This window comes from Micromys minutus (assembly GCF_963924665.1).
Source record: "Micromys minutus genome assembly, chromosome: 24".
NCBI lineage: Eukaryota > Metazoa > Chordata > Mammalia > Rodentia > Muridae > Micromys > Micromys minutus.
This window is the reverse complement of record NC_137959.1, coordinates 9,617,564-9,632,184: the sequence shown is the minus strand read 5'-3', so window position 1 is coordinate 9,632,184 and position 14,621 is coordinate 9,617,564. Positions and strand designations below refer to the sequence as shown.

Genomic DNA, 14,621 nt, shown 5'->3' with positions numbered 1-14,621 from the left:
ACCATTGAGGGTTCCACTGCCCAAGCCTAGCCCAGACAGGGCACTGGCCATGTCTTACAGTGACTTTAATTACATGTATTTATTTGTGTGTGCGGGGGGGGGGGGTGGTGATTGGGCCAGAGCTCGCCTGTGCGGTTCAGAGGAGAGCTTGTGGGAGTTGATTCTGTGGGTCCTGGGAACTGAACTCAGGTTGGCAGTCTTGGTAACAACTGCTTCTATCCACGTAGCAACCTCAAAGCCAGGTGTCCTATGTGTAAAGTATTCTAGGGTCTAAAGAGGAATCCAATATGGCGGCTCCTATTGGTAATCCAAACATTTGAGAGGCTCGGGCTGAGGAATCTCTAAGAGTTCAAGACCATCTGGACCGTGGAATGAGTTCAAGGCCAGTGTGGTCAGTGTGGTCACAGAGTAAGATCTGTTCTGAAAACAAAGCACACATACAGAATACACACAGAACAAAACACATACAGGACAATCACACACCCCAGAATACACACACCAACAAATGGAACACACCCAAATCGATAACATGTAGACAGAACCTTTTATAAGCGACGCCTGTCAATAAGAAAGCCTACAGCCAGTAAGCTGAAGCAGGAAACAGTGGGTGGGACACTGGCAGGAGGAGAGAGGATTCTGGGAAACGGAGAGAATAAAAGGGGTTGCCGAGGGAGTTGTTGAGACCAGAAGAAAGAAGTGGGGCTGGAGTGAAGGAGAGGTAACTAAGCATGTGGAAGACATAGTTTAATGCGTTAAATAAGTTATGAGCTAGTCAGGGGAACAGCCAAAGCTTAAGGCCAAGGCGTTTATTAATAAATAATTAGTCTTAGAGTTGTTATTCCAGGAGCAGAGATTGGGGAAAGGAAAAGTTTAATTTTACAAAAAGACATATGCAAAACAAAACAAAACCCAGAAGCCAATGAGATGTAAAGTTGCTAGCCCTGCAAACCTGGTTCCCAGTGTTCAGTCACCAGAACCCACGCGAACATGGAAAGGGAACAACTCCAGGGTCTTCTGACTTCCACACGGGAGCCATGGCAGATACACATCATACACACACGCAACAATGATAAATTAAAACCAAACCCAAACCCCATCATTACCACCACCCACAGAAAAACATCTGGGGCTGGGCTTAGTGGGCGGAGTGCTTGCCGGGCATGCGCAAAGCCTGGGTCCATCTCCAGCACCACCCACCCAAACAAAACCTGTGCCTGTTACAAGCAGCTTGTTCTGGCTGAAGTTTCACCAGTCCTCACTGTGCTCTTCTCAAGCGTTTTAAAAAATTATAAAGCACTTAGAACAGCACCCAACATTAGGCGCCATTTCAAACATTTGTTTAGTAAAGGATCAAAATTGAACTTCTGACAAAAACCTGATGTGCAGGAACCCTAAGCCTGCATCTTTGTGGTGCAATGGTTAGAGACGGAATTATGTCACATGGTTGTGTAGGTCATGCAGGTTGGGTACTGTACAAGACAGCGTTTCTAAAGGACGCTTCTCCTGGCATGGCAGAAGTCTGGGTGCTTATGGCAGTGGTTTTCTATCCAAACTCTTTCCTAGGGCAGTGTATTATGACAAGTTTTTATCGTCTGTGAGTGAAGCAAGAGGGGACTAGTTTTCAGCTTTGGGGGGCTGGTGCCGAGGGAATCTATTTCCCACAGTCTGTCCTGCTCCCACGGGGGGCGGCTATACCCCACCCCACCCCGCCCCCACACAGGGGGCTACACCCCGCCCCCACACAGGGGGCTACACCCCGCCCCCACACAGGGGGGCTACACCTCGCCCCCACACAGGGGGGCTACACCCCGCCCCCACACAGAGGAGTTGGTCCCACTCCTGCTCCAATACTCACGGGTTGGTGGTGGAGAGGATGAACATGGAGCTGTAGGGCGGCATGGGCTTTGGGCCATCCTCCCCGGGGTCTGCCTCCTCTTCCTCCTTCTTCTCTTCCTCTTTCTTTGGCAGTGGGTCTGGGTTGGCGTTTTTGTTTACTATTGGGACAAGAACCAACACGAGTTCCTCCATGATTTCCCACAAGGCTCTGGGCTCCTGGTCCTACCCGGATCTGACACTAAGGTCAAGACATTTGAGAAAAAGCTTCTCCTATGCCAGGAATCGCCTGACCCTGGGAGGTTGGTGCTCATAATCTCCACCTGACAGAGAGAACCCAGGCACAGAGAAGGGAAGTGGCTGATCTGAGGCCACACAGCTGAGACGCTGCAGAGCTGGCGTTGAACTGGGCAAGCACTGGGTAATGGAGACCCGTTCCCTTTGACTTTTCTGATGTTACTAGGATCCTGCCTGTGGCTCCTCCCTCCTGGGCAGGCTCTTAGGTTCTGTGGAGGTTGTTTGTGGACTGAGCCTCTCAGGGAATCTGTTTCTTTATCAGAATGTTAGTGCACCGTTAATACCTACAGCACTAAGTCAGGCACAGCAGCACACGCCTGTAATCATTGGACTGGAGAGAAAGAGGCTGGAGGACCACTTCCAGTTTGAGGCCAGCCTGGGCTACCTAGTAAGTTGTGATCTCAAAACCTAACAACCCAGAGCCAAACTCTGACTGCCTCCCTACAGGAACCTTTGCCATGCTGTCTTTTAGGGGCCAAAAAAAGCTCCAGGTGACGAGGGAAGCGAGGCCAATTCAGATGGGGCCACACTGGCGTGTGTTGCAATGACAACACTTCAGAAAACACAAACCTTTGGGATGAATAAAGACAACTGTATCATTATTAACAACAGAGACGGAGTCTAGACTGGACCTAAATTCAGTAGGTAGCTAAGGATGGCCTTGAACTTGTGAACGTTCTGCCTCCACCCACCTTGACTGAAGGCTGTCTGTGGTGCTGCAGTGTGTGCTAGGCAAATACTGTACCAGCTGGGCCAGATCCCAGCTCCCTCCCGTTCTTATCGGGCACTGGACCAATCATAGAGGATGCTTCCAGCTGTGCAGCATGTACTGGACAGCCATGGCATACCTAACCCTTCAAGCTGTCCCCAACTCCCCAGTTCCCATTTGGGGATTCCTTTCTCCACCGTGGCAGTGTGGGCTCTGTGGAGGGAAGGCAGGGTGCAGAGAACAGCCACAGGCCACACCACTGAGGGGTGCCCATGGGGTCTTCCTCCCACAATGAAGCGTGGAGTATGAAGGACAGCCCTGCAGCTCCTCACCTTGGACCACAGTGTGGTTGAGGGGTGGGCAGGCCGGGGGAATCTCCACCGCCATGTGCTCGGGTTTCCTGGCAGTCTTTGCTGAGTTGGGCTGGGTGCTGCTGGGGTTGGTGACGATAAGGCTGTTCTCGGGAGTCTTGGGGGGGCCGGGGTTGGACGGGTTGCCCGGGTTGTTGGGCGTCCTGCGGCTGGCAGCGTTCTGGGGATTGGTGGCCAAGGCGGGTCCAGGGTTGGTGCTGTTCCCGATCTTGGCAGGGCTAGGGGGAAGGCCGCTGTGGCCCAGGCTGTCGTGGGGACTGGCAGGCTCCCCAGTGGCCAACTTGTTATTCTTCATGTTGTCAAGGTCCTCAGCCAGTGGCAGGTCCTGGCGGCCCAGGTCCTGCTGGATTGGCCTGGTGGTGGACAGGTTGGGACCAGACATGGGGACCCCAGGGCCCTGGCTCTCTCTAAAAGAATCAAAGTGGAAGAGTGTTAGGGTCAGCAGGGCGGTGGAGACCCACCCAGGGCTGCAGCCCAGTGCAGATGGTATGCCGACTACCCACCCTGAAAAGAAAGGAAAAATAACTATGTACTGACTCCACACTTCACAGAGTGCTGCACTGCTCCAGGAAGGCCAAGCAGCTATGAACTTGAGAGATAAAAGGGGGCGCACTCTGTGACCTCTTTGTGGTGCTAGGGAGGACCAGGGCCTCACTTAGGCTGCAGTAGAATTCTAATTCTAATTCTAATGCCACACCCACTCCCCTCACTGGGGATTCTGGCTCACATCCCTGGCAATACTGGGGATGTTTTGCTGGTCCAATATGCAAACCAACCAACCAACCAACCATCCACCCATCCATCTATCTATCTTGCTCTGTACACCAGGCTAGCCTCTAAATCAGAGATCTGCTTGGCTCTGCTTCGTAAGCGTTAGGACCAAAGGTCTGCACCATCATCACCTGTCTTGGTTTGTTGTTGTTGTTTGTTTGTTTGTTTTTTTAAGGACAGAGTCTTACAATATAGTGTCAACTGTCCCAGAACTCATTATGTAGACCAGGCTAGCCTCAGACCTATAGAGATCCAACTGCCTCTGCCTTCCAAGTGCTGGGATCAAAGGTCTGTGCCACCACACCTAGCTCAATTTCCAGTTAATTTTAATCCTTAAGTGTCTTCAAGGAAGACTCAAAAGATACAGAAAACTGATGTTGGGTCCTGTCCCCCAGTACCTCAGAGAGGTGTCTGGTTGTATTAAGCTTGTCTCAAGCAGGGCCCCATTTTCAGCTTCCATGGCTTTCTCCCTTGGGGTATACTCTGCTGAGACCTAGGAGACTGTCCTAGACTATTTGGAGGTGATCATAAGAGTAGCCCCCTTCACTGCCTACTTCCTGTACCCTTAAGACTTTGTGCATTAACACAGCACCTGAGACCGATAACAGGATCAGCTCCATTCAATAGAACAGGAAACTGAGGCAGAGAGGAGAGGACATTTGTCCCACATGAATCAGCTGACCTGGAATCTGGTCCTATCTAGAACCGGCATCATTAACTTTAGCATCATTCAGCAAACGAGACAGGCAGTGAACAATTTTGGGGGTGCATTTAGTGGAGGTGTTGGGGTACATGGAATGTGTGAAGGGCCATATAGTAAAGGATCACAGTTCTCTGCTACACAGGCAGAGCAAGCCAGGAAACTCAGAACTACAGCAACATTCTCCATGTACCCGTGGAGAGTGGATTGCCATGGTGACAGATGCAGATGGACCTCGGCAGCACAGCTGATGCAAATGGTCAGGAGGCAAGTCCTAGGAGTGGCAGACGTTTGGTGGCTCACAGGTCTGTACCAGGAGTCAGGGGCATGTGTCTTACTTTGACCACCTTGGCTACTACCAGGTTCAGCTGACCTGTATGGGGGAACCTGAGCCTAGCAACTACTGAATGATACAGGAGTAGTGTTCTGAAGATACATGTTTCAAAGGGGAAAAGAGAGGGGAGTGTGGAAATGGGACTGGGGATAAAAAGAACATAACTGACATCGTCAACATCTCAGACAATGAAACACTTGGGGCAGGGCTAAGGAAACAGCCAGAGCATAACCCCAAGGGAAGGAAAAAGAAGGGCAGGAGCTCCCAGGAGCTCCCAGCTTTCTGAAATAGAATCAAAATGATCCTCAATACAGAATCTTTTCACAGCCCTTTACTCTGTAGTCCAGGCTGGCTCCAAACTTAGCAATCCTCCTGCCTCAGCTTCCTGGGTGCAGGTTTCTGGGCATGCACCACTATGTCCAGCTATAAGGCTTTTGATGTCTTTCAAGGAGAGACTTCAGTATTGTTAATATGGTCTGTTTAGGTTTACTGAGTACTCACACAATGCTAAAACACTTGATAAAGTCTTTTGTTGTTTTTGAGACAAGGTCCTCTGCCTCCTGAAGTTGGGAGTGTACCACCATGCCTGGTGATAAATTCTTACTATAATTCACCCTTTCATGTTATAGACTTTGTATCTATGGACTGAACTGACTATAGACTGGATAATGTTTTCAAAATATTTATTTTTATTTTATGTATGTCTTTGTGGCAAAGGGTGCCTAGTATCCCTGGAGACCATGAGAGAGCATTAGGTTCCCTGGACCTGGAGGTACTGAAGGTTTTGAGTCACCATGTGGGTGCTGGAAACTGAACCTGCACTCTCTGTGCAAGCAGGAAGTGCTCAAGTGCTGAGCCTCTCTCCAGCCAAGACTGAAACTATTCAACCAACCAACCAGCCAACCAACCAACTAACCAACCAGCCAGCCAGCCAGCCAGCCAGCCAGCCAGCCAACCAACCAACCAACCAACCAACCAACCAACCAGCCAGCCAGCCAGCCAGTCAACCAACCAACCAACCAACCAACAAACCAACCAGCCAGCCAACCAGCCAGCCAGCCAGCCAACCAACCAACCAACAAACCAGCCAGCCAGCCAGCCAGCCAGCCAACCAACAGTGTTTGCCCCAAATATACTGACTGTTTTCCTTTGTCTATTTCCTAACAAATACAGAGTATATAGTTGGGCAGTGGTGGAGCACTTGGAAGGCAGAGGCAGGTGAAACTCTGAGTTTGAGCCCAGCCTTGTCTACAAAGTGAGTTTCAGAACAGCCAGGACTACACAGAGAAAATCTGCCTCAAAAACAAACAAACAAACAAACACTACCACACCAAATCAAAAAGCCACAACAAAACAAAGCCTCCTACACCCTGTTTTACATGTACTTTTTGCTCATTGTGAATAGTAAGACCTTAATTCAGAGTATCAAACCTTAAAAAAAAAAAAAGAAAAAAAAAAAAGCCAAGCACTGACACAATTGTATTTGTATACATTTATGCAAAAATGTTTAAAATTTTTTTCTTTTATCTTTGTTTTTTTTTTAAAAAATAAAGTTTAAAAAAAAGCCTCCAAACAAAAAAACCACCAAACACCAAAAAAACCAAAAACCAAACCAAAAAAAACAAAAAAACAAAAAAACCAAAAACCCAACAACAGCAACAATAACAACAAACCCCAGAATATACCCAGCACTGGTCCCTGCATCCTGCAATGGTGCGCTCACTGGAGCAATAGCGGCATTAATGTTGGGGAGATAACCAACTGCTTAATGACTAAGTTTGAGGCCTGCTCCACAGGAAGGAACTCAGACCCAGTACTGTGAACCTAATAGATACGGAGGCCATAGGCTTTAGTGGGAAGCCCGCTGTTATTACTTTGTGAAATGGCCACTGTTTCTAAATACTTGTTCATAAAAAGAGTAATAGCTGCCCTCAGACTGTTCCCATCAGGTGTGCGGAGTCACCTAGAGATGATCTAGAGCCCACAGAGGGTAGGTGTGGTATCCCAGAGGGCCTCAGAATGACCACTAAAGCCATCTAAGGATGGCTGAACTTAGGGGCTGCTGCTAATTCCACCCATGCTAACATGTCTGAGTACTGGATGCTGACTCAGCATCACTGAACACAGTTTCTATGTAGTCACTCATTCAAACCTGCACATTTTAACCCACTGTTCACCCTATTTGCTGATGAATAACTAAGGACCAGGGAGGTACAGTGACATTCTAAAAGTCACACAGCCAGGCAGTAATAGGTAGGCGTATTCAGAGTCCCTGCATTTCAGCACCAGGTTCTTTCTGCTCATGGTGTGACTGACATTCAACCTTTAGAGACTTTCGAAAACTCCAGCCGTTCTGGAGGGCCCCCATAGCCTGTAGTTACTGGTTGGATTTCACAGCCTGGGCTAAAATGTGGCTGGCACGACCAGACCGATGTTTAAGCTCTCCTTTGGTTGAAAATCCCACTGTTCAGCCTGTGGTCCTGGAACCTGCACTGCTCAGCTCCTGCTAGGAACAGGGTCTCATGGTTGCCCTCGAGTCCTGCCCAGTCACAAGCTTCGCTGTCTAGGCTGGTAAGATGCCTGACACCTCAGAACCCACACAGTGGAAGGAGAAAGCTGACTCTTGCAGACTGTACAAATGCCCCCTTTCCCACAGGCCTGGGTCAGATTTTTTACATACTACAAAAAAAAAAAAAAAAAAAAAAACCCAGCATGATACGATTATAACAATATAAAGCTGTCTCAAGAGAAGATCACATAATAATAATTATTATATGATAATATATAATATATATTATATAATAATAGGAATTATTATTATTATTTATTTTGAGGCAGGTTCTCATTGTAGCCCAGGATGGTCTTAAACGTGCTATGTAGCCAAGGGTGGTCCCAAAGTCCAGATCCTGCCGTCCCACCTCCCAAGTACTAGGATCATGGGAGGGACACCACACTTGGCTGGAGAACAGTATTTTATAACGGGTAGATAGAGGTTTCTATCAACACAGAAGTCCCTGGGCCTCTCTGCGGAGTCACTCCAGGGTTTTCCATGAAGCACTGTGAAATGAAAAGGATTAAAAAAATAGCCATTACTGGTGGGGTGCTCTTGCAAAAGATGCCTCAGGGCACAGTGGCTTTTCAGACCTCCCTGGGACACCATCAAGTAGGCAAAGGACTGGCAAAATGGCAGCTGCAGGTGCTGAATGAATCCCGAGTACTTTTGATGCACTAGTGCCCACTAAAACCCTGGTGGAGTTTACTTGTTTAATTCCAGCAACAATTCCATCATTCTAGGGAGTCCAATACACAGGTGAGAACACCAAGGCCGAGGAGTACATTAGCCCAAGAGTAAGCAGCAAGCAGTGGAAAGCTGTACGAAGCTGGCGGAGACTATGGGTGGGTTTTCCCTATCGCATGCGTACGACACAAAACACGTTAGTCAGACTTAAAGTATATAATGTTGAGATGGGACGTAGTTCAGTGGTAGGGGGCCAGCCTAGAATCCTCCAGAGAGGGGCTGTTTCTGCTGTAGACGTTTGTTTAGAAAATGAGGCCCTACATCCATCCCAGCACTGAATTGCATCTGTTTCCCCAACGGCTAACTGGGACTATGGCTACTGGGTACTGGCTTCTGGTATGCTTGGTCTGGTGACTGTCACCCTAGCTACGGAAAACTCGATCCGGAGTGAATTGGAGGTCCATCTGGGAACCCAGTTCCCTCCCGGAGCCCACTCACTTTCTGCGCCGGTGTCTGCGCTCCCTGTCATCGTGGGCGGGCGGCCCGTGTCGATGTCGCCGCTTGCGCTCCCCATCATCGCCTTCGCCGTCTGCAGCTCGGGCCGGCCTAGTGGCGTCGCGGGGACGCGGTCGGCGCTCCGGTCTGTCGTCGGGTTCTTCCCCGGGCCGGCGACGCGCGCGGTGGCGACGAGGCTCGCCCTCGGCCACAGGTCGGTGCGTGTGGCGGCGGGGCGCGTCCCCGGCCTTGGCGCGCTCGGCGTCCGCGTCCCAGGGTGCGTGCTCGCGGGGCGGCGCGTGCTCGCGTTGCTGCGGCTCGCTCTCGCGGCCATACGGGCCCTCTCGTCCAGGGGCGCGCTCAGGACTGCCAGGCCAGGCGCGCCGCGCGTCGGGATCGCGCGCGCTCTCGCGGGGCCGCGCGGTCGTGCGCAGCGCTTCAGGCGCACGGCTCTTGTTGGTGTTGTTGTTCCGATTCTCCTGCGGGTCCACCACGAGCGGCCGGTCCAAGTGCGTCTTCACGTCGGGCCTCAGCGGGCGCGCGTAGGCGGTGGGCCAGCGCTCAGCCGCGTCCCCGTACAGCGCCTCGCGGCTGGCCAGCAGGTTCTGCTTGCGCATCTCGCTGGTGCGCTGCTCCCACACCGACTTGGCAGGTTTCTGGTTCTTCTGCTGCTCCTTCCTGCAAGGCAAGGAAGGGAGGCTGCTTGTCGGGTCGTGCCGCAGCGTCCCCTTCCCTAACTCCAGTGGGTACTTTCAACTTTTATAACTTTCATGTACGTATGTGTTTGCATTGTGGCCGCTGCAAGTGTGTGACTGTCAGAGGGCGACGACTATCTGCAGTCGGTTTTCTCCCACTATGCAAGAGTCTGAATTCAGCTTGTAGGGCTTGGTGTCAGGAGTCTTTACCCATGGAGCCATATTGCTGGCCCTTTCTCTTGGACTGCAGTGTAGGCCAGTTTCACACCTCTGCTTCCCCACTGCTCTGATTGGTCCATTGGTGGGCTTATAGACACAAAGACTAATTGGAAGTGGCAGGAACTTTAGGAGTCAGGGTCTACTTGGAGGAAGTTAGGTTGTGGAGAACCCGCCTCTGAAGGGGATATTGGGCCCTTGGCACCTTCCTTCTTTCTCTCTGCTTCTCCAGCACCTCGAGCTGAGCAGTTTGGGTTTTCATTAAAATATCCCGCCTCACCACAGGCTCCCAGTGTCTCACTAGGCAGAGCTCCAGCCTAGATTCCACCAGTGAGGGACTGACTGGGTGTGTGGCTCAGTGATGGAGGCCTTGTCTGTCTACCACCAATGAATCCCTGGGTTCCATCCCCAGTGCCAGAACGAACCCACAAGCGAAAAGACACGGAATTTAAATGGCAGCACACGAAGCCATGGCTGACCCTTTTCTTCTGGGCTGTAACCAGCTGGGGCGTGCAGGTGGGCGTCAAGGGCACCCGTGGAGGAAAGCAGTTGGCTGTGTGTGCCTTTTGGGTAGGACTGGTACAATGGGAAGCCTGCCCTGCCATAGCCACTGCCCCTGGCCATCAGCAGAGGTGTGCTCCTGAGTCCCCTTTAATGAAGATACTTTCACGCCTCTGACTCACCATTGACATTTCTGCTTTCCCCTTAGGATCTTGTCTTGAACCCAGCTGTACCTATGACCCTTCCCACCCCTCATCTCTTTTGCCTGGGCCAGCCCAGGTTTTTGAGTCTGACCTTCAGGTTCATGTAAGATTTCCAACCCCCTTCAATCTATTACCACAAAAATCACCAGAGGGCATCTGAGTCTGGTCTTGACACTCCACGGCTCAAGAACTCTCTCTGGCTATAACTTAATTGGGGACAACAACTTTTGGAGTCAACTCTGTCCCCTCACCCACTCTTTCCTGCCACACTCGTCTTTCCTGTTCCTGAAACTCTCCTGCCTCAGAGCCGAGCCTCCTCTCTCATTCCTTCAAGTTTTGTTTCCTTGTAGATGAGGCCTTTCCTAACATGTTTGTTTTCTGGATATAGGATCTCACCGACCCCAGTCTGGATCCGGCTGTCCTGGAATTCACACAGATCAGCTCGATCTCCAGAGTGAGGCAGGTGCCAGCACACCTGGCTACAAAGTCACAACTGTGGGGCTGCAGTGAGGCCTGGCTCAGGTTCCACACTCCTCAGCCCTGCCTCTTCCCAGCTGCTTCCTGGAGGTTCCGCAGGGAATAATTTACTTACTTGTCTTGGTCATAATTTATTTCTCTGACTTCAACAGCTACGTGAAAGTGTCCCTTCCCAGCAGTTACAACATGACCAGGTGCATAGTAGGTGTTCATTAAGTGCTCACTGAGAGAAGGGGGGGAGAGGACTAAAGTGCCTACCCCTCCCAGGCTCCGCAGTTAGGGGCCACCCTAACTCTCCCCACATCCTTGCCTGGCTGGCACCCAAGGCTTGGGGTACTCACATGGCTATGGACATGTTGGCTGCAGACAGGGGACTCACTTCTGCTACCTCCTTGGCTTTCTGTAGAGCCAGTTTCTGATTGGCTGCCTCTTCCTCTTCTTGTTCATCCTAGAAGGCAAGTGGGATTCTTGTTCATAAGAACAGGCCTGGGGGGAGGGCTTCCCACCTTGCTGCTAGCCAGGGGCCAACATGAAGTACTGAGAAGTTCAGCCTGGACCTTTACCCATTAGAGCCAAGGTCCCCAGTCGGACTGGGTGGGGAAGCCATTCTCTTGTGCCCAGGTTGGCTCTCTTGCTAGTTCACTAATCTCTGTAGCCCAGGTTAGTTTGGAACTAGAGATGGTCTCAGCCCAGCCTCCCCAGTGCTGGAAAAACAGGCACCTACAAGCATCCTGGCTCCCCCACCTCTGTACCCTCAACTGCGTTTCAGGTTTGTGCTAGAACAGAGCTCCGTCACTGGGCTGCAACCCTAGTCCTGAGTCTGAAGGCATTCTGTGCTTTCCCAATTGTTTAAGCGCTCCCTTAAACATCAGTACCACAACTGTCAACAGTTTGGGGTCTATAAGACCTAGCCTCAGCCCCAACTGTGGGAGAAGGGGGTGGGTTTATGGCTTCAATCTGTGGCCTAGATGGTTGGGGACCTGAAGTTGTTCAGCTATGTCTCAGAATAGCCCTCAGTTGCCCGGTGTGGCGGTGCAGGTGGTGGATGCAACTTATCCTAATACTCAGGAGGCAGAGGCAGGCAGTTGTCTGTGAATTTGAGGCTAACCTGGTCTCCATGGTGAGTTCCAGGCCAGTTAGGACTACAAAGTGAGACTGTCTGAAGAAGGAGGAGGAGGGAGAGGAGGAGGAAGGAAAAACAACAACAAAAGAAAGAAAAGAAAAACAATAGGAAGATAAAGAAAAAACAAGGAGGAAACAGACAAAAAGAAACCCACTGATAAGAGGAGCCATGGGGGGGCTTGCAGGATGACTGCCCCCCACTTTCTGAGCTCCCCTGGAACAGAAGTGACCTGCACCCTACACACTGTCAGTGACAAGGAAACAGGGTTCCCTGTTGCCAGGCACTGTGTCCAGCATCTTGGGACATTGGCCTCAGCAACACGGAAAATGCAGGTTTCCTGGCCCCTGACCTCGCCTGCAGAGCCAGGGCTGCCTTCCGGAATCTGCATTTTCAGCAGGCTGCTGGGTGTGTGTAAAGCACGTTCAGGTTTAGTCATCTCATGAGTAGTGGAGGAAACCACAAGTTTCAGATTCAGCCAGGGCTAAAATCCCAGCATCAACCCAGTATTGCTGTGTGACCTTCAGCAAGTCTCTCAACTTCTCTGTGTCTTTTTTTGTTTTTATGACCAAGTTTCCAGGACTCCCTGATTCATCCACTGCACCATTCCCATCAGTACCATCTATCAAACTGACTTTAAGAATGTGTCTGATTTCTGGCCTGCCCCTACAGCCTGAATCCCTGTTCCACCAGGGCAGGGACTGCTGTCCTGTTCACTGTTGCCAGGGCTGCGCTCACTGTAGGTACTCATTCTGTGATGGAGCTCAGACAAGTCCCTTCCCTTGCTTGGGGATTACAGTGGTGTCAGCCATGTGTATAAAGGATGAAGGGGGAAAACTGGGGTCTGCAGGGAGTCCACCTTCACTTTGGAGTGTAAATGTCCTGTCTTCTCATGCCCACCTCCTATATCTTGGATGAGCTCATGGCTGGATCAGCCCGTGGTGACACATGCCAGCCAGCTTCATGGTGGCTGAACTCTTGGCTTTGTGCCTGGGGTGGGAGACTTCCGCTTTTCCCTGCCGGAGGTGGGGCCGGGAAATTCTCCCTCCCTCCTGCCAGGGCCAACAGATGGAAGGTTGGCAGCCCCATCCCTGTAGCCTTGCAGTCTTGGGTTCTGAGGCACTTGGGGACTGTGAGAATGAAGCTGGGCCTGGGGAGGGGAGCTTCAGGGTTGGGAGGAAGACTGCGTGCAAGCACTGTGTATGAATTCTGCAGAGCCATGGCTACTGTCCCACCCGACAAGATGGTCTCTGTCCCTGATGTCCCAAGACTGTTCAAAGAGCAGTTTCTTTATGTTTTCTTCTCCCAGGCAGATGCGCCCATCTCTGGGCACACAGCCCCCTTGACCTCACTATGTCCAGTGCGGAACCTGGCTGCTCTCTGTTCATGGGCTATCGCCACCAGGGGGCGTCAGCTGCCTTGCTGAAAGCAGGGTTACCTCCCACAAGCCTGACTGCCGTGGACCTGTAGGATGCCTGAGGCTGCCTTGAGAGGCATGTGATGCCAGTTTGTCCCCAGATAATTCAGCATCACTGAGTAGGAATGAAACCTGGGATTCATCTCACTCAGTGGCTTTTCTTCCCGAGTCCCTGTCCCGTCTCCTCTGCCCTTTGTGGAGTTTCCATCTTTTCTCCTGCAGTTCCTGGTGTATGGCATATGCATCTACCCTCCCTGGCCTCAGTTTTCCCACATGTGGAGTGAGGATATGTGTATGCATGTATATATATGTATATGTGTGTATATGTATATGTGTGTGTGTTCAGTTTTTTTTTTTTTTTGAGGGAAGACAGGTTCTTGCTATGTAGCACAGGTCTTGAACTTGTGACCCTCCCATCTCAGCTCCGTGCTCACAGTCACGCACCGTGACTCCACACCGGCCGTATGATGCTTCAAGTAGTGACTATAGCTATCAACACCATCTGGAACAGTGGATTCTCACCTTTCCGACCCTCACTTTCTCCAAAGGGAGACTAGAATAGAGCCCGGCACCTGAGGCACCACAGTTCTTTACCGTTGTCCTTTGGAAGGCCAGCCCGAGCGCATTTCACCTGGCTAGTTTCTCAGCACAGTCTCACAGGTGGAAGGAGCCAGAAACCTTCAACCTTCAGGCCCAGCCTGTCTCCCAGCTAGGTGACCCCTGTGCATCTTGTCTCTAGCCTCCTGTCAACTGTCCCCTGGCATGTTCCATGTGGAAGTCAGAAGGAGGGTGAAGTAGGGCTGCATTCCTCCATTACCGTGGCCAAGCCTTGCTAGCTTCAGCTCTGCCAGAGGCCCTACCAAGTCACTCCTTGCCCGTCCTTTGGCTGGTACCAGTGCCCATTACCCCGGAACTGTCTATTCCTCCGGCCGGTGGGCACAGCTAAATATCTGTCCTCAGTAGCCACTTTACTGTCTCCTTCCCCTTCTGGGCTGCAAACTGTCTCAATCAGGGATGGCATGGCCCCAGGAGAGGTGCCCAGTGCTCCCATCCCCAGCAAGAGCCCTGACCCAGCCCCCACATCCCTCCAAACCCTGCTGTCATGATCTGCCATGAGCAGGTGGTTACTGTGCCCTCCACCTTGGTGAGCTCCTGGGCATTGGCCAGGTTGTCCACTGCGATAGCCAAGAACACGTTCAGCAGGGTGTCTGCATGTCGGGTCAGGGAAAGCAGCTGAAGGAAGC

At 51.3% G+C, this 14,621-nt stretch overlaps 1 protein-coding gene across 1 annotated transcript in view; it reads right to left on the bottom strand.

Annotated features, from left to right (window-relative positions):
- CACNA1A (calcium voltage-gated channel subunit alpha1 A) overlaps positions 1-14,621 on the bottom strand; it is a gene marked incomplete at its 3' end in the record, with an annotated part of 212,417 nt that overhangs the window by 64,344 nt on the left and 133,452 nt on the right. Inside the window, exons 16-20 of the mRNA XM_080936643.1 lie at positions 14,518-14,610; positions 11,182-11,288; positions 8,752-9,426; positions 3,172-3,617; positions 1,856-1,994 (exon numbers count right to left, since the gene is read on the bottom strand). Of these exons, the coding sequence (XP_080792769.1) occupies positions 1,856-1,994; positions 3,172-3,617; positions 8,752-9,426; positions 11,182-11,288; positions 14,518-14,610 (1,460 nt within the window). The remainder of the gene's footprint in view (positions 1-1,855; positions 1,995-3,171; positions 3,618-8,751; positions 9,427-11,181; positions 11,289-14,517; positions 14,611-14,621) is intronic.